Source organism: Propithecus coquereli, unplaced genomic scaffold, assembly GCF_000956105.1.
Source record: "Propithecus coquereli isolate 6110/MARCELLA unplaced genomic scaffold, Pcoq_1.0 Scaffold92, whole genome shotgun sequence".
NCBI lineage: Eukaryota > Metazoa > Chordata > Mammalia > Primates > Indriidae > Propithecus > Propithecus coquereli.
In genome coordinates this window covers 1,000,075-1,024,537 of record NW_012155507.1, presented here as the reverse complement: position 1 = coordinate 1,024,537, position 24,463 = coordinate 1,000,075, and the positions used below count along the sequence as shown (strand labels likewise).

At 50.0% G+C, this 24,463-nt stretch overlaps 1 protein-coding gene across 1 annotated transcript in view; it reads right to left on the bottom strand.

The window, feature by feature from the left end:
• Positions 1-1,196: 1,196 nt before the first annotated feature.
• The window catches only part of ANP32A (acidic (leucine-rich) nuclear phosphoprotein 32 family, member A), a 40,307-nt gene continuing 17,040 nt past the window's right edge, over positions 1,197-24,463 (bottom strand). Inside the window, exons 4-9 of the mRNA XM_012664825.1 lie at positions 9,008-9,157; positions 8,680-8,802; positions 6,210-6,408; positions 4,906-5,003; positions 2,685-2,748; positions 1,197-2,432 (exon numbers count right to left, since the gene is read on the bottom strand). Coding sequence (XP_012520279.1) covers positions 2,371-2,432; positions 2,685-2,748; positions 4,906-5,003; positions 6,210-6,408; positions 8,680-8,802; positions 9,008-9,157 — 696 coding nt within the window. The 3' untranslated portion in view covers positions 1,197-2,370. The remainder of the gene's footprint in view (positions 2,433-2,684; positions 2,749-4,905; positions 5,004-6,209; positions 6,409-8,679; positions 8,803-9,007; positions 9,158-24,463) is intronic.

The following is a 24,463-nucleotide window of genomic DNA, read 5'->3' as shown; positions in this document are numbered from 1 at the left end:
CTTGAGGGTTGATGTGAACGTTTGGCATGACTGACACAGAAAAGGTTCTCTTCCCAGGCCCATCACCAATCATCATCTCTTTTATTTTATAGGATTTATTTCCGTATCTATGTGAGTCAAGTGATTCTTAAAGCCCCCATGGAGGGAAGTTAGGGCCAGAAATCCTGAGGCCAGACCAGAGGTCTGTCAACTTCACCCCCCTCCCATGTGCTTTCAGTAGCTCTGAGAGGCACAGAGCATGCCTGCTTCCTTCCTTCTCGCAGCACAGCAAGTGGCCCGGAGGTGACCTCCCTGTCCTACACCTGGAGCCAGAGGCAGCTTGCCCCAAAGAGCAGTAGATGCCAGGGAACGGCTGAAGAGAGTGGGGCAGTTCACACTGCTGGAGTCACCCGGTAACTGTAAGACACTGTAAGGAATTTGGACTTGCCGTGGCGTTCAAGGCCGGGTAAGGCTAAGAATGAATACATGTGTACGTGCAGAAACAACCACGGCAAATTGGTTTAACCCTTTTGGCAAACATAATGGAAGCTTGTAGATGAGCCTTACATTAATAAGTAACTTTTGGTCCAATGACTCTACTTCTATGATCTTTTACGAGTTTGTACTAAGAAATCCACACAAAGTATGAATAACTTCATATAATAACATCCACTGTAGTGGTAAATCCATTTGGTTAGAATTAAACAAATCAGAATATAGTTAATGGACCACTATTAATAGATAGCCATTTAAGATACACGCTTTCAAAACCTACTCAGAGGCAGACAGAAATGATTATAATAATGTTAAGTAAAAAAGTAACAAAAATAAAACACCATATGTAAACCTCTGGGTTTGTGAAATAACGTTTTATACATTCCTGAGTTTTCGAGCATACATTCTTTTCACAATATGAAAAACAAAACAATGAAACATGTTTAAAACAAGGTTCCAAGGTTGGTCCCACTTTTTGGTGATTGTTTGGGTGTTTGTTTAGTACCTCTTTTTCATATCTTTGTATCTTTCTTTTTTAATCAAAATACACTACTGAATCTTGCTTTGGGACCAAAAGTATCCAAACTTAGTATCACATTATATATCCTATAAGAAAAGCTACTCTTTCAGGTAACAAAAATGAAGCCTCCCCATCACCAGTAGTTTATCTAGAATGCATTTTAGATCAGGAGCCTGCTGGACTCAAAGAAGCCATCCCCAAAAAAATTGTATAAAAAGATTTATTGAAATTTATCAATGACAAACAGACATAAAACTCAAAGTTTGGCTCTTCTGAGGGGCAGGAGAAAAACTGGTGCCGATGTTCTTTTATACAGATGGAACATGGGTGAGGAAGAACACATCACTTCTAAAGCAGTCCAGAAGAGGGACATGAAAGCAAACCTGTACATTCGCTAGGAATTTGCAGTCATTTCAGATTTCCACTAGGTAAGAAAATACAATTTTGCGTTAGTTTTTCCGTGCTCGGGTGTATGAAAAAAAAAACCCAGCCGACATGCAGCAATGTCTCCAGCGCTTAGGTTTATAAAAATGTTCTAAGCGCAGAAGCACATGTGGAAGAATTCTCTCGTCAGTTTTGTAAAACAAAGCGTTCTAATATTTTACAGAACAAGATAGGACATTTTTTTCTTTCTTTTAAAGAGGTTTAAGTTTGAGGGCTTGTTTCTTCTCTTTTAATTATAATTACCAAATCCATTCTACTTGTTAACTCATAAGCCTGCCGTTTCCAGCTCTTTGGCTCACAAGCTCTCAAGAGTAACATCAGAGTCCTCTTTGCAGAGTGAAGCCCACCACCATCTGTGAAGGGGGAAAAGGGATGAGAGACGGGGAATGTCCCCAGACAGTGCCAAAATACGCCTCTAGGTTGCTATTTACAAACCTGGGCGTTGGATGCCTCTAGCAGGCCCAAGAAAAGCAGAAATCACATGAACCAGAGCAAGAGTTAAAGGTATGGCTGGTACTCAGCCCCTCCTGGGCTTTGAGTGACCAAACCGAGGCCAGCCATGGCTTTCCAACCAACTCAAGAGACCTGGGAAATACCTGGAACTGTAGAACTCTAAACCATCCTCTCTGAGAGTAAGGAACAAATGCTCACTTGGCGTGTACTCAGCTATCGCATTTACAGGGACAAAAACCAGACACAAAGAAAAAGTAGGGGGAAAAATAAAGAGTGGCAGTAAAAATAGTATTTTATTCCACCCCCTCCCGCCCGCCCTCCCGCCGCAACCCCCAGTACACGTTTCCCCTCTCGTTCCCACAGCAATGTTACAATCAGAAAAAAATAAGTTTCGGGGGGCAGGATTTGGAGGAGGGGGAGGGGATGTGGGTAAAAACAGTCAAATCACAATAGGAATTTTTCAAAATAGGTTATTCCACTTAGTCATCATCTTCTCCCTCGTCTTCTGGCTCTCGTTTTCGCTTCTGACCCCTTTCTTCTTCTGGAAGAGCAAGGAAAGGGCATTTAGATTACATATTGATCCCACCTCTAACTCAACCCGCGCACCGAGAAACCAGAGGGCCACACGTCTGGGAACTTTGCCATCCTTGGAAACTGAGGCAGGGTCTCTGCAAAACCAGGGAGGCACCAGAGCCTAGATTGGAGTGTTTTGCCCACTGCCAGGGTCCCCCAGAGTCTAAGCAAGCTAACGCCAAACTGAGGGGCCAAGCTGAGTGTAAAAAGGCTGCCATACCACCAAGATCTTCTTCGTCTTCCTCATCATCTACTTCCCCGTCATTATAACCTTCTTCATCCTCCTAGGGGAACAAAAGAGACACCAGAACATTAGAAACACCCCTGGCTTCAGGATGTGCTGAGGAAGCTTTTTTCCTTGACACTGAGCACAAAAAGGTGGGGGTCACCCCCCCATCTCTCAGAGCGCCTGAGGCTACTGTCTCAGGATGAATGGACAGCAGAGGTTCTTAACCTATTTTGGATCAGGGACTCATTTGAGAATCTGCAGAAAGCTTTGAACTCCTTCCCCAGAAAGTACCCTTATCACATCCAGTATTCACGAACGATTTCAGGGGGCTGTGGATTCTACCCCAGGTCAAGAACTCCTGATCTGAAGTCCCTGCGAGGCAGGCAACTTTCCAGTCTGTTCTCTGAGGAGAACGAGTCCCCCAGACAGACTCCCTGCCGTGTAAAGTAGGCCATCCTTTCTTGCGTCTGTCCTCAATCTAGTTTTGGCTTCAAGGGAAGACCCCGGTTTCAGCAAATCCAGATTCTGCGGCCAAGTCCAACTTCGCCCTGCTCAGCCCCTTCACCGTCTGGCGAACCTGGATCACCTGGGGTGGTGGGGAGGGGAAGACAAATTCAAGGCTCCCTGAGGACATCGTGCCAACTTGCTCGAGGTCCTGCAAGGAGTGCGACTTCCCTCTCAGCACGAGGCCCTTGTGCTTTGCACTGCTTCTGAAGGCACGGCCCAGCTGCGTCTCCGCGTGCCGAACCCCGTTCCTAGGGCAGCCGGCAGCCCACTGCTAAAAGAACTTGGTGACGGACTTCTTTTTATCAAGAGAAATAATCTTCTATAATGTCACCAAGTAGTTCCCTCATCAGTCCATTTGCCAGGACTGTTTTTTGTGGGTATAAGCTTTTACTGGAAGCTGGAAACATGTGGAGGGTCAACGAGATTACAAAAAACCAAAAAACAAAACCTTAAACCTGTGTGCAATGGTTCTTGTGACAGGAAGGAAGGGCAAGATGAAAATCTATTAGCCAACATGACTTACTGTCCCTGCCCCAAGGGGACTTGTTTTGGGGGCACTTGTTTTTCTAAGTCTTTATTTTTTAAAATACTTAAAATATTCTTTAGAGGTGAGCCTAGCAGCCCAGATCCGGGGAGAAGAGAAACTCAGCACAGAAGCGGACAGAAACCCAGCTCCTCTCTCCAGCTTCTCCACCTGCCTCAGCCTGCTCCTCCCAAGCCTGGGCGGCGCCCTCCTGAGCAGTCTGCGTGGCAGGCGGACGTCTGCAATCTCCATCGAGGGAGACAGGAAACTGGAGGGACACAGTAGCACGGCACCTCATCGGTGCTATTGTCACTCATTTAAACCTCTCTAGGTCTAACTTTTGCAATCAGCAAGAGCTGATTTAGAATTCTGAACAAGTCATGGAAAATGGCTCTGCTACAGTGAGACTCAGAACATCCAAACACCAAACCCTGCACACAGTGCCAGGAATTTGGAGGAGGGTGTAAACGCCTACGGTAAGTGGTCAGACACTTAGCCCTTGTCAGATACTGTCCTTAAGCATTTTACTTGCATTTTATTTTATCTTAACAACCCAGTGAAAAAGGTATCATGATCCCTGTTTCATAGATGAGGAAACAGGCTCAGAAATGTCGAGCAAATTGTCCAGAGACACAGCTCGCAAGTGGCAGAGCTGGGATTCACCCCCTCACACACTTCACGGACCTTGTTACAAAAACCGTGAAGCAGCTGGTCTGTTAGGATAACGGCCAACCCCTGACGTGCCTACTTCCACGCGTGCAGGTGGCCCCTCTGCCGCTCTCCGATTTGGGACCAGCAGTTTTATTCCACTACCTGTCACTTAAAGGCAGTCTTTGATTTCTCCCTAGCACAATGAATATCCTAATTAACATATGAATGCAGAAGGCAGAAAATGGGGACATGGATTCTGTACTTCGTCACACAGTCCCTGCCTCTAGAACCCTCTTCCCCATTCCTAATCCAACCTCCCCGGAGCTCTCTGCAAGTCTTGCGTTTCCCCAAACCAGCCCAGGGAAAGGCTCCGAAATGGACTCACTTCCCTGCCTGGGGAGGAGCGACGTCCCCGACCGCGGCCCTCGGCTGCCGGGGCGATCACGGGGGCATTTAGTGGGACTGCCACCGAGGCAGCAGGGGAGGGGAAGCTCAGGGAGACGGGGCCCCCACCCAGCCCAGACTCCTCACCTCCTCCTCTCCGCTCACGTCCTCCTCTTCACCTTCCTCCTCCTCATCCTCATCTTCCTCGTCTTCCACTACCTGAGCATCTTCATCATACTCTTCCTCTGTGCAATGAAAGCAGGGAACAAGAAGAGAGCTGGTGGTGAGCTGGCTCCTCCCTCACACAGCACAGGCCCCGGGCTGCTGGGCCTTGGGGCGTCTTCGGTGTGGGGCCCATGACCCTACCACGCCCACTTAGGCCCAGAGACTGACTGCTTCAACGCTCATGAACAGTGAGTGCCAATGCGATCAAACACATCCTAACGTTACTCAAAAGACAGGTCCTCCTCACCAGTTTCTGAAGTGAAAGATGCCTTGTGGAAACTGAGACCACTGAGAAATTGCCAGATCAGAGGAAAAAGTTTCAGGGCCCAGGAAAGCTGGAAAGTTGATTCATTCAGAAAAAGCATTTAGGCCAAACTCCTCACTTTATTTTATCTTATTTTATTGGAGACAGGGTCTCATTCTGTCACCCAGGCTGGAGTACAGCTGTACTATCACAGCTCACTGCAGCCTCCAATTCCTGGGCTCAAGCGATCCTCCCCCCTCAGCCTCCCAAGTAGCTGGGACTACAGGCACGCACCACCACGCTGTGCTGGCAGCGAGGGAAGCTGGGGAGGCACCAGGACGAGGTGCTCCCTCTTTTCCTTCTGCCCTTCCTGAAGGCCCTGACTGCTCCCTGCAATGCCAGGGAACCCAACATGCCGTCCCCTGTTCCCCGCTTCTAAGTCCTCACGGCTCCGGAGCACCTGAGCCCACACCCCCAAGTGCTGGCCTGTGGTCCTGTGGGCTGCAGCCACCAGGGGGCCCCACAACCTCTCCGGCTCTGACCTCATCTCCACTACTGGACACCCAGATGGGAAAGGGGTCCTCAGGCCACACCCCACCTTCTTCTATCCTCTCACCCCCTCCCTGGGGGAGTAGCTAAGCCAGGGTCACATTACAGAGACACTGCAGAACCTCATTCCCCAGGGGGCTTTGGAAAAGGGATAGAAATTGAAGTGAAGAGTCAGTCAGATGGTTTGAACAGAGTTACTATACAGTTGCAGAGTCTCAGGATGCTTCTCTGGGGCTTGTGCCCTATTCTCTCAGGAAGTCAACCACTGAGACAGATCAGGGACTACGGCAACAAAGCAGACAGCCTCACTCCCCTCCACGGCTTTGGGAAGAGGCAGCTGCTAGCCAGTCCTCAGCAGCTGGGTGGGGCCTCCCAACACCAGCCCACCCCCTTGGCTGAGCCCCTCAGCCCCAGCCCTCCCGCCTCCACCCACCATCCTCGTCCTCCTCCTCGTCATCCAGGCCCTCGACGTAGCCCTCGGCATCTGAGTCAGGGGCCTCCTTGTCGTCCCTGTCGTAGCCGTCGAGATATGTGAGTTGTGGGAGGAGCTTGAACACGTTTTCTCGGTAGTCGTTCAGGTTGGTTACCTCACAATTGAAAAGGTCTAGGCTCTTGAGGTTTTCTAACTTTTTCTGCAAGTGGAAAAATGAAATCAATGGTGAGTGATCTGTGGGAGGTGGGGCGGCAGGTGGGGGAAACAACCCCAGGAAACACACAGGGGGACATGAGATGGGGTGGGCAGCCCAAGACTTGCAAGTGATGAGGAAATTGGGTTTGGGGGCCTCAATGTCTTCATCTGGAAAATGGGGGGTAGCACTTAAGGATCTTTAAAGCATTATCCAGTGTTGATGTATTGTTATTCTGCAATTGCAGATTTTGCCTTAATAGCAATCGGCTTGAAATTAACCTGGGGCTCTTACGGTACAGAAGCCAAGAGGTCGCTGCCTGGCCCTGTGACTAAGGACCAACAAACTGACTCCTTCTACGTCTGGTAACAGGGATGATGATGGCAGTTAACACAGCACTTCATGTATTCAGTCAGTTTATCCCCACAACCCCTGGAAGGTACTAGTTCATTTACAGATGAGGAAACGGCACAGAATTGGCGTTTAATCAGGCAGCCCAGCTTGAGACCCTGCTCTTACTCTGCGAAACAGTACCTGTCCGAAAGTACAAGAGGAAAACCGATGAATCCAGATTCTGTCACAGTACTTAACACCCTGTGCCTTGTCAATGCTTTATACCAGAGGGCTTCTACTCCATGTCAGCCCTGCTTGGTGGCTGAGGAAACTGAGGCCCAGGAAGTGAAGGGTCACACTGCTTGTAAGTAACAGAGCTGCACCTCAACTTGCCAACTCACCTACCTTCGAGGTGCCAGATACAAAAAATACCGTCCCAGGCTAAGTCTCTGTTCTGATGGGGGCCCGGTCTAACTGGGGAGTGAAGCCCCTGGCCCTCAGGGTCAGTGGCAGGAGCTGCGTTGCTCTCTCCAAGACCTGAGATTAAGACCTACGTCATTTTCCGCAGAGGGGCCCAGACACCCCCAAAAGCACCTTCCCACCCCCAGGTGGTGAGTGTAACACGTCACACTGGTAACCAGGGATGGGGAAGCTACTGAAACATGTGTGATCTGGGCAGGGGGAAGCTGGGAGTATGTGCGTGCCTGTGTGTCTCTGCGTGTGATCTAACGGTGACTGAATCATGATGTCTTTCAAGAATGTTTTACACTGTCCCTGCATCTCACCCATACGTATACACAACTACATTTTTCCTTTCACAATGAAATTATGAAATCAAGACTTTTAGGCAGATCACAATAGTTTTGCTTTCTCCAAGGAGACCAGTGAAGACATGAAAAGAAGTTCTGTAGGAAGCATATCCCATTAGTTGGCCCCATGTCACAGATGGCTTGGTAAAGTTTGAGCATGGAAAAGAAATGCCAGCTTCCTAACCTGCGCCCCCAGCCCACCAACAAGCCACGCCCTCGAGCATCTGTGGAGAGCAAGGAGTGCCCTTCTGGACAAGAACTCTGCGGACCCAAACCACACTGAAGGCAAAATGTTTCCCGGCCTTTCCCGGATTCTAAGATGCCTTAGTTTATGAGGCGATTCTCGTGTGTATTTACGACAGGAATGTTTACTTAATGTGATAGTATTTCTCTATTTCAAAAAGCTGTTATTTAATCAACGACACATCTTACAGCTGATTTCCTTAAAACGAAAGGAACACAGTAATTCAGATCCTGGTAACGTAGAAATCATTATTCTGACAATGACCTGCCCTTTCCTGGCTAGTAAATCAGGGAAGCTTGGGGTATGTTCAGCTCTCTGAAGATGAGCAGGAGCCAGAAATGCTACCCAGGTCTCTGAAGCCCTGGTCATTGTCGTGCCAAGGACTGGTGGCCAGGGGCCACTCTTCTCCACACCACGTTGAGAAGGGCCTGCCTGCACGAGGCTCTGTCACCATGCAGCTGTTGTCCCAGGGTTCTGTGTCAGGACTGACCCATCTCCCACGGTCACAGGCCAGCGACCGAGACGAAGACAGGAGCCCACCTCCAGGGTCAGCTTAATTCCTGGATCGCTCCTCCCTCCCAGAGAGGGGCAGTAAGCCATGCCCTGAGCCTGGAGACACTACAGCTCAGGTTTCCAAAGCTGAGCAGGAACCATGGGTGGAAAAGCATAAGACCAGAAATTAAGACCAGGGTCCCACCCCCAAGCTATTGACCTTCTCTAGGCCTCAGTTTCTCTATGGACTAAGCAGAAACAGCTGAATTCTCTCTCATAGCACATAATGAACGTCAAAGGAATTAAGTGGAGAAAGGACAAATGAAAAGCAGTGCTCCCCGATGCAAACCCCTCCCCACTGCCCACCCCCGTGGAGCGGGGAGGACCCACGTGACTTACCAGTGGCTCTATTGTGCTGAGGTCTTTAATTTTGTTGCCACTTAAATTTAGATGCGTGAGGTTCGGACACTTTTCTGCCAATACTTCCAGGCCCCCTGAGATTCTGTTATCGCTTAGTTCAAGCTAAATGAGGCAGGGAGAGAAAAAGCAGAAAAGGCTTTCAAAATGAAGGCCGTCCCCAGCAGGCAAGGCAGGCAAAGTGGCCCCAGGGCACTGCCTGGCACTTTGGTGCAAGCACCTGGCTTTACCTTCAATTACCTCCCTACACGTACAGTAACAGCCCCTCCTCCTCCCCGCGCCCCTGCACACACAGGTTCACGCTATTTACCTTCTTAAGTTTGTTTAACTTTGGTAAGTTTGCGACTGAGGTGAGGCCTACGTTGATTGTACTCAAGAATTCCAGTTCTTCAAATTCATCTGTGAGGCCTTCGATTTTGCCTTCATTTGACCGACAGTTGTCCAGGACGAGTTCTTTCACCTGCAAAGGGAAGGACCTCGTGAATGGAAGGGTGGAGGGGGCGCTGAGGGGGGAAGGGTGTCATCGAGGCCTCCTTGGAGGACGGGAGACCACCCTGGGAAGCAGTCCCCGCTATGCTAAAAACGTCACTTCTCCCGCTCTTCTGGATCGCTGTGCTGCCAACAATCGAGGGATGAGTTTGCCCATCCCGGATTTCTGCTTTTAGCAATACTGGGTGGGGGAGCGCTGGGGAACAGAGCTGCACAACCAGGGGCCGTTCCAGACAGGGAACTTGGCTGGACGGCAGAAGACAGACCCGCAAGCTCTGCTGCCATTAGCGAGGTTGGTGGTTCCAACTTATTCTCCCAAAACCCCATTGTAAAATAAAAAGCCAAGGACGGTCCCCAGCTACAATGCTGTTAGGGACCTCTGGGCCTTGCCCCCACCCCAGTGGCCCAGCCTGAACCCCTCTGGAGGCCAGCTACCCACTCCCTGTCCTCAGCCCACCTTCCTCTCACCTCCACCTGCCCGCACCCCTCTGCTTGCTGAGGGACCCCAAGACCCACACACCCGCCTGCTTCCGCCCACTCCTGCCACCGCAGCCAGAGCCCGCCCACTCGCCGGTGTGTGTCACCGCAGTAGGGCTTGGCCTGCCCAGTGGCAGGGGCAGTAGACACCGGGCTCCTCCAACTCCCCATCGCTAGACCAGCACTGCCCAACAGAACTTCCCACAAGGATGGAAACATTCTGTACCGTCCCAGAGAGGGGCCACTAGCCACACGTGGCCACAGAGCACTTGCATGTGGCTGATGAGCCTGAGGAACTAAGCTTTTAACTTTATTTACAAATAATTTTAATTTTAATTAATTTAACTGTAAAGAGACACAGGTGGTTATCGTATTGGATGGCACAGCTCTAGGTTTTGCTCTTCAGGGTCCTGGGCGCAGATGTAGAAGGAAAACGGAGACCCACAAACCTAGGATGGGCCCAGAACAGAACACTGAAGTTGGCAAAATCCCACAGTCTGTCTTTGGAGGCACCTCAGTGGCACTGTCTTTTTCCCACTCAACTCCCTTACCCAAAATAGGGGTCCTAAATTCTTTATTTCTACTGAGGTAGAAAGAACTGGTAAAAAGCCACCCTCTCGGGAGGTCGTCAGAAGGCAGACTTAGCCGAAGGCGATACCGCAGGCTACAGTGAAGGAGGGAGGAAGACAGGCCACCGAAAGGAGCAAGTCTCAGGCAGGAAATGACCCTGGGAGCCGGCAAGGGAGCCGGGGCGCCTGGCCCTCCAGGCAGCTGTCCCAGAGTTACCTACCCTGCTCCAGAGCGCCCCAGCTGCTTGGGAAACCTGGCCTCCCAGGCTGGAAGACCCCTTAAAGGTGCTCCCTCCCAGCTGCACCTGATTGAAAGAGTCCCTTCAGCCCAGGACACAGCATCCAGCCTGCCTGCCGGCCGCGGCTGCCAGCAAACACGCGGTGACGCCCACGGGACGCGCTGCCTCCCTCCCCGGACCTCCACTCACAGGTCCTCCTTTCTCACCCCTGGGGCACGCAGTGCAGGCCAGTCCTTCTCCACAGACTCGCGGGCTGCCCAGAGGGTGACCCCTGCCCCTAGAGCCTTTTTTTCTCCTGGATAAGCAGAGGGGCCTTCTAACCAGTCCCTGTCCTACTCTAGCACCTCTGGGCCAGGTGGAAACGGAGGGGAAAATGAAATGGAAACAGGGTCCACACCAGGCCTGGTGTACCCCTCCTCAGTCTGCCCTTGCCACTGGGCAGAGCAGGGGAGCTCCGGGGCTCCTCTGGATCTCAGAGCCCTGCAGCTGCCATGCCTAGGACAGCAGCAACGTGTGGCTTCCATCTGGCAGAGCACACAGTGGGGGAAGCAGGGAGCAGCAGCCCTCTCCAGGAGCTAATGAGCTCTTGGTCTAGGCCCTGGCCACCAAGGTCCACTGTCCCGTTGGATCTGGGAAGGAGGAGTTCAGTCCTTTCCCACCCCCTCAGTCCCCCAAGAGGCCCGATGTCCAGGTCAGGTCAAGCCACCTTCTCAAGGTCACTGACAAGAGTGCCTGGGAACAAACCCTGTGGGGTCTTCTGCCCTAGGGCAGGGAGGCAGCATAGAGCCAGGAAGCCAGGCCTTAGGGACCAGCCCAAATGAGGGGAGAGGAGCCGTACTGGGGAGAGGAAGGAACCATCTCCTTCGTTTGCAGTAAACACGGGGAACACAAGGCCCACAGTCTTCTCTAGTAACTGATTTCCTTGGAAGGTCCTGGGAATTCTTGAAGCCCCACCAAAGAAAGACAAACATGAGAAGAGATTCCAGTCTACCCTCAAAGACTGCAGACGTGGTTTTCCTAGACAGGTCAAGGGCTTCTCTTCTTACTGCCATTAGCCAAGGAGAGGAGGGCCTCTGTGAGGGGGAGGCGGTGCTGGGAGTCAAGGGAATTCCTCCAGGAAGTCGGCCTCTTTCCTGGAGAGGCAGTGCTGCCTGCCACCCCTGGCAGCGGCCTGCTGGACGCCCGCTGCTGGGGCAGGCCACCCGGGAATTCTGCAGGGAGACACAGGTTTTCGAATGCTGACCAGGCCAGTCCCAGGGCCTGCCACCACACCCGAACTGGTGGCCACTCCCCTCAGGGGCAATATGCAAGCCACCACTTTTAATTTTATTAAAAATAACCATCAGGTCTTTCTTGAGCACTCCCTAGGCACACTCTAAGGGCTTCACACACAGTTTCATGTGATCCCCACAACCACCCCATGGGATATTCTCTCCACTTTGTAACACACCAGAATCACCTATCCTAAAATCCTAGGTCTCGGTCATCCGTCATAAGAGGGTGTCTTCTACACCGAGGTGGCTGGTGTTGGCCACAGGGTGAGGAGGGGCCCCTGACGGCTTCTCTGACATCCCCAATGTAGGGCACAGGCTCTCCCAGAACCCCCACTCAATTCTATAAGCTCTCCCTGTGTAGGGCTCAGAACACAATGCCCCCAAGCATGGCGCTGTGGCATGCCAAGTACTTGGAACTACAGGAGACTAGAGGGCCTGGGGGCAGCCTTGGAAACAAGCTCTCTCTGACCTTCTCCTCCTCCCCTGTCTCTTGCCCTCTCTCTCCAGGAAACTGCGTCATTCCAACCAGAATTCCTCTTCCCTAAGGCGGGTCACAGAAATGAGAACTTCTTGTCCCTCAAAGCAAGCCGTGAGCCTAGAAAGATCACTCTTCCCGCTCTCCCTCGAAGACCCTCATTCCAGAGGGGTCCTGCCCCACACCGGGGCGGAAGGACCTGAGCAGACAGGCCTTGCTGGGTCCCCACGTCTGTTACCGTTAGATCACAGCCCTGTCCGGTCACATTTCTACAGCACTGCACATGTTCTCTCAAACCTCGGCATAAAAATAGGCAGTTTTCCCTGGGTCTTTGGGTCTTCATTTCTGAAGGCTCCTCTGCCACAAAAAACTTTGAATAAATAAATGTGTTATGCTTTTCTTCTGTTAACCTGTCTTTTGTGTCACTGTGACCCTGATGACGAGCGAGGGAAAGGATCTCACCTTTCCGCCCCCCCAGCTGTAACTGCTCCCCTTTCAGCCCCTTCTAACTGGTCCACAGCGAGGTGGGTACCACTCCCTGAGGTCCCACCCTTCCTCGGCAACCAGAGCACAGAAGCTAAGCCAGTCCTGGCTCAGATGACGCTGCAGAAGGGCCTGGGACCCTGCTCGGCTCCAAATAGCAAGAGGCTGCGTCCACTCCCTTGGGAAAGCGCCATGTTTCTAGGGGGGAGCGGGCTAGCTCCGAAATCCCCAGGGTTTCTGCGTTTCCTTCCTGGCTGGTTTCGGCACCGTGCAGGGCGATATCAAACAGGAGAAGGAGGGGCCGGGGCTTAGGACCTGAGGTTGCTGATACCACCAAAAAGCCCAAACCAGGTGGGGGAAAAGCCTTCTGCTTCATCCTGGCAGTGATGTGTCACAATGAGGACAACAGGCGAGCTGCCTGGGAAGTGTCTAAATGGACAGGACAAGGCAAAACAAACACAGCAGCCCTGCAGCTGGCCTGTGGAAATCACGCATCCATCCCCGGCCTGCCTCCCCGAGGGCCACGCTTTCTTAGGGCTCCAGTTTCACAGCCTCGGACCATCCCTGAACTCTTGCTACGGCACCAACCCACATCCTCTGCACTTGGCTCCAACCCTTCCATCCCTTTACGTCAGGGTGTGTTCTGCTTGAAAAAGGGGGGGAAAAAAAAGGCCCGCTTCCCCTGCCAAGCCCTGGGTGTGAGTGAAGTGCCAAGTTAAAATTAAACTGAAAATTTGTACTTTAGGTTTAGACTCCCTCCCAATGCCACTGGCCATTTAAAAATATCCCAACGTGGTTACTCGCCAGCTGAACAACTGGAATTACTCTCCTTGTACTAGAAGCTTTTCCAACACCCCGAAGACCAACCCACGCAGGACCCGACGCTTTGGTCCTCAGTGTTAGCACCCAGGAGGGGAGAAGTCAGTGGGGAGGTACTGAAGGCCAGCCCCCTCAGAAGTCAGACTGCCAGGCTTCTGCATTTCCTGAAAAACTTGTCCCCAAAGCAAGGATTTGGCCATCATTTCTCACCAATGGGAGCCGAAGCTTTCATGATAAACACACACACATTGTTACTGTAAGGAACAACTCGCTGTTTGTTTCAAAACTGAATCTTGTCTTTACAAGTCTCTGAAATTTGACCTTTCCTCTCCATTCCCAACGTTGCAGCCCTGGTCACTGTCACCTCAAGTCACTTTAAGCCTGCTTTAGCCTCCAAACTGGGTCTCTGTGACCTTGCTGGAAGTGGTCAGGGCACAGCCAGGACCACAGGGGACGGGCCTCGACCTGGGGGCCGAATGCTCCCAGCTCTATCCCTGGGCCTCAGGCTCCTGCCTCTGCAGAAAGGGGATGATGGTATCTGTTTAACCTATGAAGTATAAACTGGAGCCCAGAAAACATCCCTGGCTTCCCACTGCTTTGGGAAAAATTCAAGTTCCTAAACATGACCTCCAAGACTCTGCATTCTTAAGAGCTCCTTCTCCCTTCCTCCAACCTCAGCACTCCCCGCCTCTCGCTCTTGCACTACAAATGCAGTTCAAGCCCCCTCCCCAGGAAGCCAGCCAACCCAGCTCTGTGCATCCCGGGGCACCAAGGGCAGCTGCTGCATGAATCATTTAATCGTGTATTAAGCATCCGATCCTCCTAGAGGTCAGGGACTGTCCTTCTCCGTAATCAGCCTAGCAGGGAGCGGACACCAGAGCAACTGCTTAACAAATGTCCTGTTTACTGTGCCAGGCACAACACTAGGTGCTAGAAATAAAGAAGTAAGTCGAGCTATCGTGAAACTTACAGTTTCACGAACAAATGCTGAAGGAACCCTACCTTTTATAAACAACAGCAATGTGTTTGCAAGGGTGTCTTGTGTCCTAAGACAAGCATAAGCCCCTGAGAGGCAGGTCGGCTGCGCACACTCCCGCTGACCTGACCCAGTGCGCCGCACGTGGGTCTCCGGTCCTCTCCACGCACGGCGCTCCCGCAACATTGTTGGCTGAGGGGACACAGAAGAGATGGTGAGCCAAGGTTGTGGGCCTTGCCAGTAAGAGATGCGGTAGCCAGTGGGGAGAAGACAACAGCCAGTAAACAACTCCAGCCCAGTGTGCCGGGTAGGAGGACTGAGGTTGGGACAGAGTGCATTCTTCGAACGCCTGCAGACAGAACAGGCGCACTGAAGGCAGACAAGAGGGACCCAGGGAACGACCAAGAAAGGGGATGCACTGTCTGTATCAAAGCCAGGAGTGGCTATTTAACTCACAGGGCCCAGTATAAAAGGAAAAATGTGGGTCCCCTTGCTCAAAATTTATTAAGAATTCCAAGACGGTGACAACAGCACATTAAACCGGGTACATGTTGCACAGGTCACATGACTGTGAAGCTGGCCCTGATTAAAAGGGACAGCCTGGGCCTAGAGCAGAGCCCTCTGAAGGACAGGACCTGAGAGAGGGACGCTCAGAGTGAGAAGCGCTCTTCATTTGCCTAGTACTTCCCGAGGCGCTGTGGAACGTGGCAGAAGGCAGGCTCTGGAGTCAGACACCTGGCTTGGGTTCAACTGTTGTCCCTACTAGCCCATCTCACCTCTCTGAGCTTCTGTTTCCTCTAGTGACTGTAATGCCCATCACCTAGGGTTGGGTTAAATAAGAATGTGCTCAGAGTGTCCCCAGCTTGGAAAAAGCCACTTGCCTTCCCCTTGATCCACAGCCATCTTTACTGTCGCGTACAGTCAAGGTACAAGAATGGGCACAAAATGCAGGGTAGCAGATCCGAGTCATCTAAGCTGCCTGCGTGGCTCCTGATGGAAAATACAGGCCCTCTTAACCCGCCGGAGAACCAAGAACGGTGTGCTCAAAACACACCCCTCTGGATTTTATACCTACACCATGTTTTGTTTTTACACCAACCTCGAGCCTTCATTTTCTTTTCCTTCACTGAGCAAGAATTCAATAAATACTTGTAGCTTTGGTTCCAACCTTGTCGGTCCCTAACCAATTTAGTTTTCAGGTTCCCGTCTTTGCACGGAAGAGAAGACTCAAATCAAATTGACCCCGTGGTTTTTGGTGCTCATGGGTTTTAAATAGGTCAGCTTTTAAATGGGCCATCCCCTATCGCAGATCCCCTTTCAGCTAGAAGGCCAAACTGAGACGCCAATGTTTTAGACCGGGGTGATAAATGCTTGTGATTTTCTTGTTTTAACCATAAAATCTATAGTTTTGCTTAACAGCCAGTGTGGCAAAATCTGCCCCCCGCCAAAAAAAAATTAGTCAAGTTCCGTGGGGGAGACGCCAAAGCTCTGGGAGAAAAGTTAGACACATAAAGAAACTACAAGGGCCTTAAGGATCTTCTATGGCCAGTGGCTTTCCACGTTTTACACCTTGGCTTGATGTACACATTTTTTGTGTGTGTACAGGCACACACAACTGAAACAAATCTTACTCTCACAACTACTTTTTTCTATTCCTTAAAAGACATCACTACCCTGGATCAGAAATCACAATCCCAGCAGAAGACTGTGGAATTAACAGTTCATCCACATAGCTTTCGAGTTTCAATTAAGAGGAGGCAATTTCGCGGCCTCAATAGTAGCTAACACCCAGGTCTGCACACCTCTCAAAGATCTTTTTTTTCCCTTGAGACAGGGTCTTGCTCTGTCGCCAGGCTAGAGTGTACTGGCCTCATCATAGTTCACAGCAACCTCAAACTCCTGGGCTCAAGTGATCCTCCTGTGTCGGCCTCCCAAGCAGCTGGGACTACAGGCATGTACCATCACGCCGGCTAATTTTTCTGTTTTTTGGCAGAGACAGGGTCTCACTCTTGCTCAGGCTGGCCTCAAGCGGTCCTCCTGCCTCAGCCTCCCAGAGTGCTAGGATTACAGGCGGGAGCCACGGTGCCTGGCCTCAAAGATCTTTTAAAACCTCAACTAGGGGCAGGGTCCCACGTTACTTCAAACACAAACAAAAAAATCTCCCCAAGAAAAAAGCATCTGTGTGTCTGATTTTTTTGTTGTTTCCTACAATAGAGCTCTGAAGGCAAGCATGGAGCACATGGCCCAGGGAAGTCGGTGACGCCAACCTTATTATTTTAGGGAGCCAAGGAACACAAGCTGAGGCAAGCTGCAGCAGTAATTAAGCTGTCCGCCAGGCCCCAGCTCATAGGCTAAGCCGCTGGCGGCTGGGGGTGGGAGGGGGAAGCCCACATTAACATAAACCCTGTGACTTGCTCCTGTACCGCCTGGAACCGGCTTCCTCTCTTCTCCTGCAGGTGTGAGGAGGACTTGGTTTCCGCTTCATCAAAGCAGAGGAGCACTGCAGACACTTCCTCCAGCCAGAAAGACAGACTCAAGGCAGTACCCTAAATGCCTGTGGTGGGGTAGGACCTGGGCTTTGGGCTTGCCAAATGGTCTTTTTAGCAGGTAAATCCTTGCTGGGCCCCTCCCTGATGTTGTGTCTTTGCTTTCCTCCCTATAAACCTCATTCCTACCTTCCAGCCAGTCTAGATTCTACTCCAAGAGTCTGTCAAGGACCTGTTGGTTCTACCTCCTGCAGGAAGCCTTCCCTGATTGCCCAGCCCCTAGTCCAGTCTTGCTTGATTTAAGAGCACGGTTAGAAAAGTGTTTGCAGGGCAGCAGGAACTGTTTTGGGGTCTGGAGAAGGAGGGGCCTTGAGTCTGACTTTGCTGGGGGTCAGGGGGATGCAGTGGGGAAAGGGAGATGAGGGCTTTGGAATTGGCAAGTGACACGATCAAGTGACAACCTCACAAGCTCCATTTTCCAAACAGCTGCTCCCTTCCTACCTTCGGTGGGTGCTGGAAGACCAAAAGAGGCAGGAACTGGAGGTAGAATCCAGCGCACATGCTAGTCCACGCAGGTGGTGTCTGAACAGTAACCAGGGAGGAGAAGGAAAGGGGACAAGAAGCACTGCGGTGCAGGCAAGGGATGCTGCCAGGCACCTGACGACCTGGGCTCTGGTCTCACGTTGCCATCAACTTGCTGTGTGCCCTGGGGAAGTCACTGCCACTCTCTGAGTTTCTGCTGGTCCTCTAATCCACACATTGGACAACAGAGCCTGAGTACAGACATAGGGTCCCTTCTATTTCCAAAATTTTGTGAGCCTATCAGTGTTCACCCCACATCCAAACTCAGTCACTGTTCCCCAAAGGAGGCGGGTGATTTCATGGGCTGAGGGGCCCAGGATTCATCACTGAGGGGTGCAAGGAATCTGGGACACACGGCAATTATCCCGGGTAATGAGTGAAATGGGAAAATCAATCCTCTAGTCTCTTAAAACACATCAATACCCCCCAAATACATGCAATATATCAATAACTAATAAATACATAGATACATGCAAATTTTAAGAAAACCACACACCAGGATCACAAAAACTGTCCTCGGAGGCCCTGGTTGCTGGGTTGCAAATGTGGGAGCCTGGCATCATCCCACCTGATGTCTGTCATCTCACAGGTCATCAGGTGGCCTCCAGTCTCCCCTGGGGGTCGGGGCAAGGACCAGTCACCTCGACGCACGGGGTGCCATTCCCAGCTCATCAGTTCTGTGAGTCACAATAAAAACCACAGCTGCTCTCGATGAGCTGATTAAAGAGCCAGAGCACTGTACCCGCGCAACAGAAAAGCCATGAAGAGACCAAAGAGGAAGGCCTAGAGTGCAAAGGGGGTAAATCCTGATCAAGGTCCCTAAAAAGCTGCTTTGCACACATCGCATTATGTCTCATGACTCCCATGTCCAAAATCCTTTAATGGCCATGGGGATCAAGTGCACATTCTGAGTAAGATCCCCAGGCCCCCACCCATCAGTGCTCCCTGGCAGACACCCTGTGCCTCCTCCCGAGGCCGTCTGTCCCCACCTCACCCCTCTTCTAGCCTCCCTGATCTGCTGCAAAAAGGGAGACCCCACCTGGTGCCGCATGTCACAGTTTCCAAAGTACTTCCCCTCATAGACAATAAATAACTACCCTTTCTATCCCTCCCAGGGAACCTCCTCCTGTCCACCAGGGCCCTCTGAGAGACGCTGAATGGCCAGTGTTTCTTCCTCCTGTCTCTCCCCCAAATACCAAGCACCCTAGGCACCTTGCCCAGAGTGGGTGGCTTTTAGCAAATGCTCGCTGAGGGGTTAAACTCAGGCTACGGGAGGGTTAGGGTATGGGTGGGCAATGGCTCTGGAGAATAATCTGGTTTCCATTTACTTTCTGAGGAAAAGCACCCCACCAAAACCACTCTTAGGCAAATCAACTGTCCCAGCTCACTGATACAGTTGATTTTGGCTCCTGAAATCAGATTGGGAGATTCAAGCCCAGCTGGGCTGAGATCACTTGTAGACTGCAGGAGCTTTCTGTCTACTGATGAAATCCCACCGGAGTCTCTGGGGCACAGCCCGGAGTCTCTGCCTTGGGGTCTAGTGTGGACTTTGACTGCTACCAACTCCCAGTGGAACCAGAGTGGAAGAACTGTCTGCAAAACAAAAGTTAATTCATTTCCCCAGTTTTACTACTCAGAGATCCACGAGCTGAAAACTGAAAGCTTCTGTCTATTCCAGTTCCCAGCATAACCCACCTAAGACAACACCATGCCATTCAGACTTATAGGCTGGGGTGCTTCCCAGTCTTGGTGTGACCACCTGCCGCATTTCCAGTTGTTTTTTTAAAAATGCTTCAAACAACTGAAGGACCCTGTCAATGCCACCCCTGGAAGACCACTATATCCAATCCGACTTCTCCAGCAATTGATGAAGCCGGGTGGAAACCAACCCAGTGACTCGCTGAAGGTCACACAGTTAGCCTATTGTGGAATCAAATGACAGGCCATTCTCAAGACTCCTAACTTAGGGCCCACACTCCAAAGTCACAGGCCTGTCTATAGGGAACTCCTTGAAGCAAGCAGAAACAAAGGCAGAAAATAAAAATAGCTGTCAGAAAAGAGCCCAAGCCTGAGCCCAGCCCCAGCCTCCACACACAGCCCAGCAGGGCTGGAGGTACGGAAGAGGCAGGGAAGGCTAAATGGCCTCAGAGACAAAACCTTGACCTTGGCCTCCTTCCCTGCCACCTCTACCCAAAATGACAGCAGCATCAGCGACGACGGCAGCAGAGTGAACGCGGCCTCGGCACTGAAGCCTGGTGTCCAGCCACCAACGGGAAAGCGCTTATTTGGGCAGAAATGGGAACCAATCATGCAGAAGAGCCTAAGGCTGAGGCCTAAAATTTTTTCTAACCAAGGCCACAGAACAAATTAGCCAAGGGTTACACGTAAGAAGCAATTAATCTTGGTTCTTTCTTCCTTAGAAAAGTGTGAAATGTGCAACTTGCCTAAGTCTGTAAATTACATGTGTATAGTGAAAATATTGGTGATGAAAGTGCAAGAAATGCTAGATGTAAATGTTAGCCCCACATTTCTACTAACTGGAAGGGGGATAAATAAAAGCAGTGGAATGAGGGAGAGCAAGGAAGCAATGGGGAGGTGAGGGGCTGCTGGGAGGAAGGGGAGAGGAGAGACAGACACAGAGAGGGAGAGAGAAAGAGGGAGGGAGAGAGAAAGAGGGAGAGAGAGAGAAAGAAGGAGAGAGAGAGAAACAAAAAAAAAAGGGGGGAAGGAAGGAGAAAGCCACAGGCTTGGCAGGTTTTGCTTAACTTCCAGTGTTCTAGCCTCTTCACCTGGGTTACGGTAATAGAACTTTACCTACACTTAATGTTTTTTTACAAAATACAGGTTGAGTTAATTGTTACACAGGTCTACAGCTGCTTTACTCTCAAAATGCTAAACAAAAACCAAACCAAAAACAAAATCCTCCAAAGAGTCAGGGAGGGACTAGAGACTAGAGAATGGAAAAAGGAACCTAGTAATTTTAGTTTTCATCAGATGCTCACAAAGGAGGCCCCTGGCATGGTGGCCAACACAGACAAGGCCATCCAAGGCTGTGGAACGGGTTCCCTGGTCAGGGTCCCAAAACATTCTGCATCGACAGGACCAGACCTTGAAGGCCGAAACTTGAACAAACTTCAGGGTGAGGAGGCATGTGAAAACTGGGACACTGGAAGAACAGTTGAAGGAACTAGCGATGTTTGGGCTGGAGGGTGGGGAGCCTGTGATTGTTCTCTCTCTCTCTAAGTATTTGAAGGAGTGTCATGTGCTGCGCCACAGTGTGCAGGTAATTACCAAGAGGCAGTCTGCCACCCGGTGTAAAACGTAAGAGAGGGTCTTTAGATCATTATAAGCGGTCCCACAAAAGAGTGGGATGCTCGAACACTTGTGAGCTCCCTGTCCCAGTAAGCCTATGAGCCAGAGACTGCTAAGTGACCATCTGCAAAGAGTTTCATACATAAACAGTGCTGGATGATTATTAAATGAATTAATAATACTGTATGGTAAAGCCCTGAAAAGACAGCCGAGTCTTTTCACCTCCTAAAATGCTATGATTTGATTCTTTCCTCTTAAAGAAGCATTACTTGCTTGGGTTCCAGGCCCGGTTTACTCATTCAACAATCTTCACGGACTATGTACTATATGCCACGCCAGGCACCATGCGAGGTGTTAGAGATACAGCCGTAAACAAAACTAGGTGCCTGCCCCTCATGGGTTTACATTTTAGCTGCGGAGCCAGATAATAAACCAATAAATGTATACACCTGTATATAATGTATATTAGTGCTTCAAGGGAAAAAGAGAAAAGCAACAGTGACAAGGGACACTGCTTTAGAAAGTGCTTCCAGCAGAGACTTGAAGCCAAGTGAACTAGGAAGAGCCCTCCAGGCAGAAGGATGACCAGGGCAAAGACCCTGAGTGGGAAGCACAGGTAGAAATGAGCCTGACCTACACCCCTGGGAAATAGCCTATGGGAAAATGTTTTGATTACAAGTGTGTGGACACATGAGAATTAATCAGAGTATCTGATTTGCTTCTAGGCTTTACTACTTAGCAACTGTGTGGCTTTGGACAAGATTTCACTGAGACTCAGTTTCTCCATCTATAAAATGGCAAGGAGAATCCCTACCGATACCACATCTCCATGGGACCAAATGAGATAATGGGTATGAAAGCGCTTGAAAAGTCACGCTGTCCTAGAGGTCCCTGTCGTTAATTTTATGAACACATTTCTTACCGAAGACCTTGCACCCCAGAGAGCAGACAAGGTGTTATGCAACTGATTCCCCCACACTGCCTTGCACTTAGCTTTCAATAAATGTTTGCTGAACTGAAAAGCATTAAAAATAACCTGGGAAAATGTTCTGCCATTTCTTCTTCCTATTAAACTGTAGCACTTTGCTGGAATGCTCCAGAATAATTTTTCTTCACCGTAATCCTTCAGCTTAGGGGAAGAACCAATTGAGTCACTTCGGGGCAGTTTGTTCAGGGGATAAACTTCCCAGAAGTGGGGACAGGAATAAGGCCCGACTACTCCAGGGAAGGCTCCACGTTCTCCGTGCCACCTCAACCTTTCGGGCCGGGCCAGGCCGCCAACGGAAGGGACCGAGGACTACCCTAGCACAAGTCAGGGCCTCCTGGGAAAGCTCTTGAGAGCCAGAGGAATACACAATATCCAAAACATTCCACTGCAGATTAAGAAGCCTCACTGGAGTTCAGCTGCCTCACCATACAGACATGGAGACTGAAGCCCAGCTAAGTGGAATAGCTGGTGGAAGGTCATTTCTTTTATTTTTTTCTTCTGAATTTTTGGCTAACACACCCATTCCCGTGGTTTCAAAACCAAAATGTATAAGAGGATACACAATTCTCCCTCCCATCCTCTCGTCTGCTCAGTTAACTACCCCACCTACTAAGCATCCCTCCAGAGTATGCAAATTCAGGATCTTATTTTTCCCCTTTTACTAAAAACTAGCATATTATACTAATCTTTGCTCTGCCGTTTTTTCATAGAGTTTGTGTAACAGAGTACATAAAAACCTTCCTCGTTTCCTATGTTCAACTATTTTCCATTGTGTGAATGTGCCATCATTTTTCTTAACGGTCCCTTGTTGATGAGTATTTGGGTCGTTTTCCATCTTTAGCTATAACAAATAATTCTGCAATATAGATAAGCTTGCACATGTCATTTGCATCCACCCAGATTATTGATGAAAGAGCTGGAATCAGATCCTGCTTCTGACCTATAGGGTGGCGTCACAGAGCGGCGGAGTCCTACAATCTAATGGGCTCACCACCATCTTCCTATGTGCACAAGTTAACCTCCTTTCATTTGACAAAGGCTACTTAGAACCTACCAAATGCCAGGCATGACACCAGACATACTGAAGACATCCCAGGTGCTGGGGATACATTGATAAAGGTATTCTTGCCTTCTGTCCCCAGAGTATCCAGTCTGGAGGGACAAGCAAAAGGGACCATTTTAACGCAATTCAGTGCCTTGAAAACCACCTGAGCTTTCTGGGCCAGGATCCCTGTCTGGAAATGGGTGGCCACACCTATACCTCAGGGGTGTTCTAATGAATCAAAAAGGCAATGCTTGCCAAATACCTGGCAAGCAAATTCCATGCAAGGATCTCCGTGGGTGGTCAAAAAGGGGTATGCCTCCTTTTGTCTTAGAGGAGTCTTGGCGAAGGCAAGGGCAGTGAGGCATTCCAGGCAAAATGCACAGCATTGCCATGCCCGTTCCACAATGAGCAACACTGTTTTCTTACAGGAGTCTGGAATATATTGCCGCTTATTTTCTGAAGCAGCACCTAAGCCCCTAATTATGTCTTAGCCTGCTTTTATTAAAGAAGCATTTGCCCTTCTCCCACTTTCCAGACCCTCCTCAGTATGTCCAAGGCACCCTGGGTGTTCTCAGCCATGTGCACAAGCCCTCGCGTTTGGCATATGGGAAAACCCAGACACGTTTCTTAAGGCCCTGGCACAGAGAGGCATGGGCAGGCACATGGGAAGTTGATTTTACTGGGTTATCACTGAAAGTGTAAAATAATCATTTAAATGGGAAAAAAATAAAGAGAAAAATCGTTAAAGCTCACATTTATTTTGCTTACTTTTATGTGCTCTATTTCACAAGAAAACATCTTTAAAAATCAGAAATTGTGGCATTATCTATTTTGCTTTCCCAGGAAAACAAAAGCAGGAGATTTTATGATAGACAAGAGAGAGCAATGGCAGTCAGTGGTCTCGAGTATTTCCATGTTACCCCAAAGTAGCTCGGAGCAGGCAGGAGGTCAAAGCTAAGATTCCAGGTTAGATGAAGGCTTTGCACCTTGGGCTAGTTACTTAACCCTTCGAGCCTCAGTTCCCTCTTCTGTTAGCGTGGGAATAATTCCAATCAGCTTGCGGCATTTCTGTATAGATTAAAGAAGAATAAATACGGTGTTCGGCACATAGGTATTCAACAGTTAAAAACAAACAAAACACATAAAAAAAAGATATTATGTTTTCCCCACTGTTTAGTAAAAAGATGAAAATCTAGTGTCTTCCTTTTAGAAGCTCAAAGGAGAACACTAGGCATGAATTATCCAGCCCCCATAATACTGGGAGGCCGTTTTCCTAACAGGCTAATTAGCAAAGTCTTACTTCAACCAGTATCTCCTTTCAAATTTATGCAAGATGCCTGCTTCTAGATGAAAACTATCAGTCAATTATCTCCCATCCCGGTCCTTGGGAGAGGTGGGTGGCCAGCCACTGTATTTGTGACTGCTGACTTAACTGGGGGCTTCTCTCTCCCGTCCCCTGGGGGCCCTCTCAGTCCGGTCTCACTATCTTTGGGCAGAGGCATCAGTAAGGACTGGGATTTTTCCCAGCCTCCACAGAAAGCACCTGGATCCC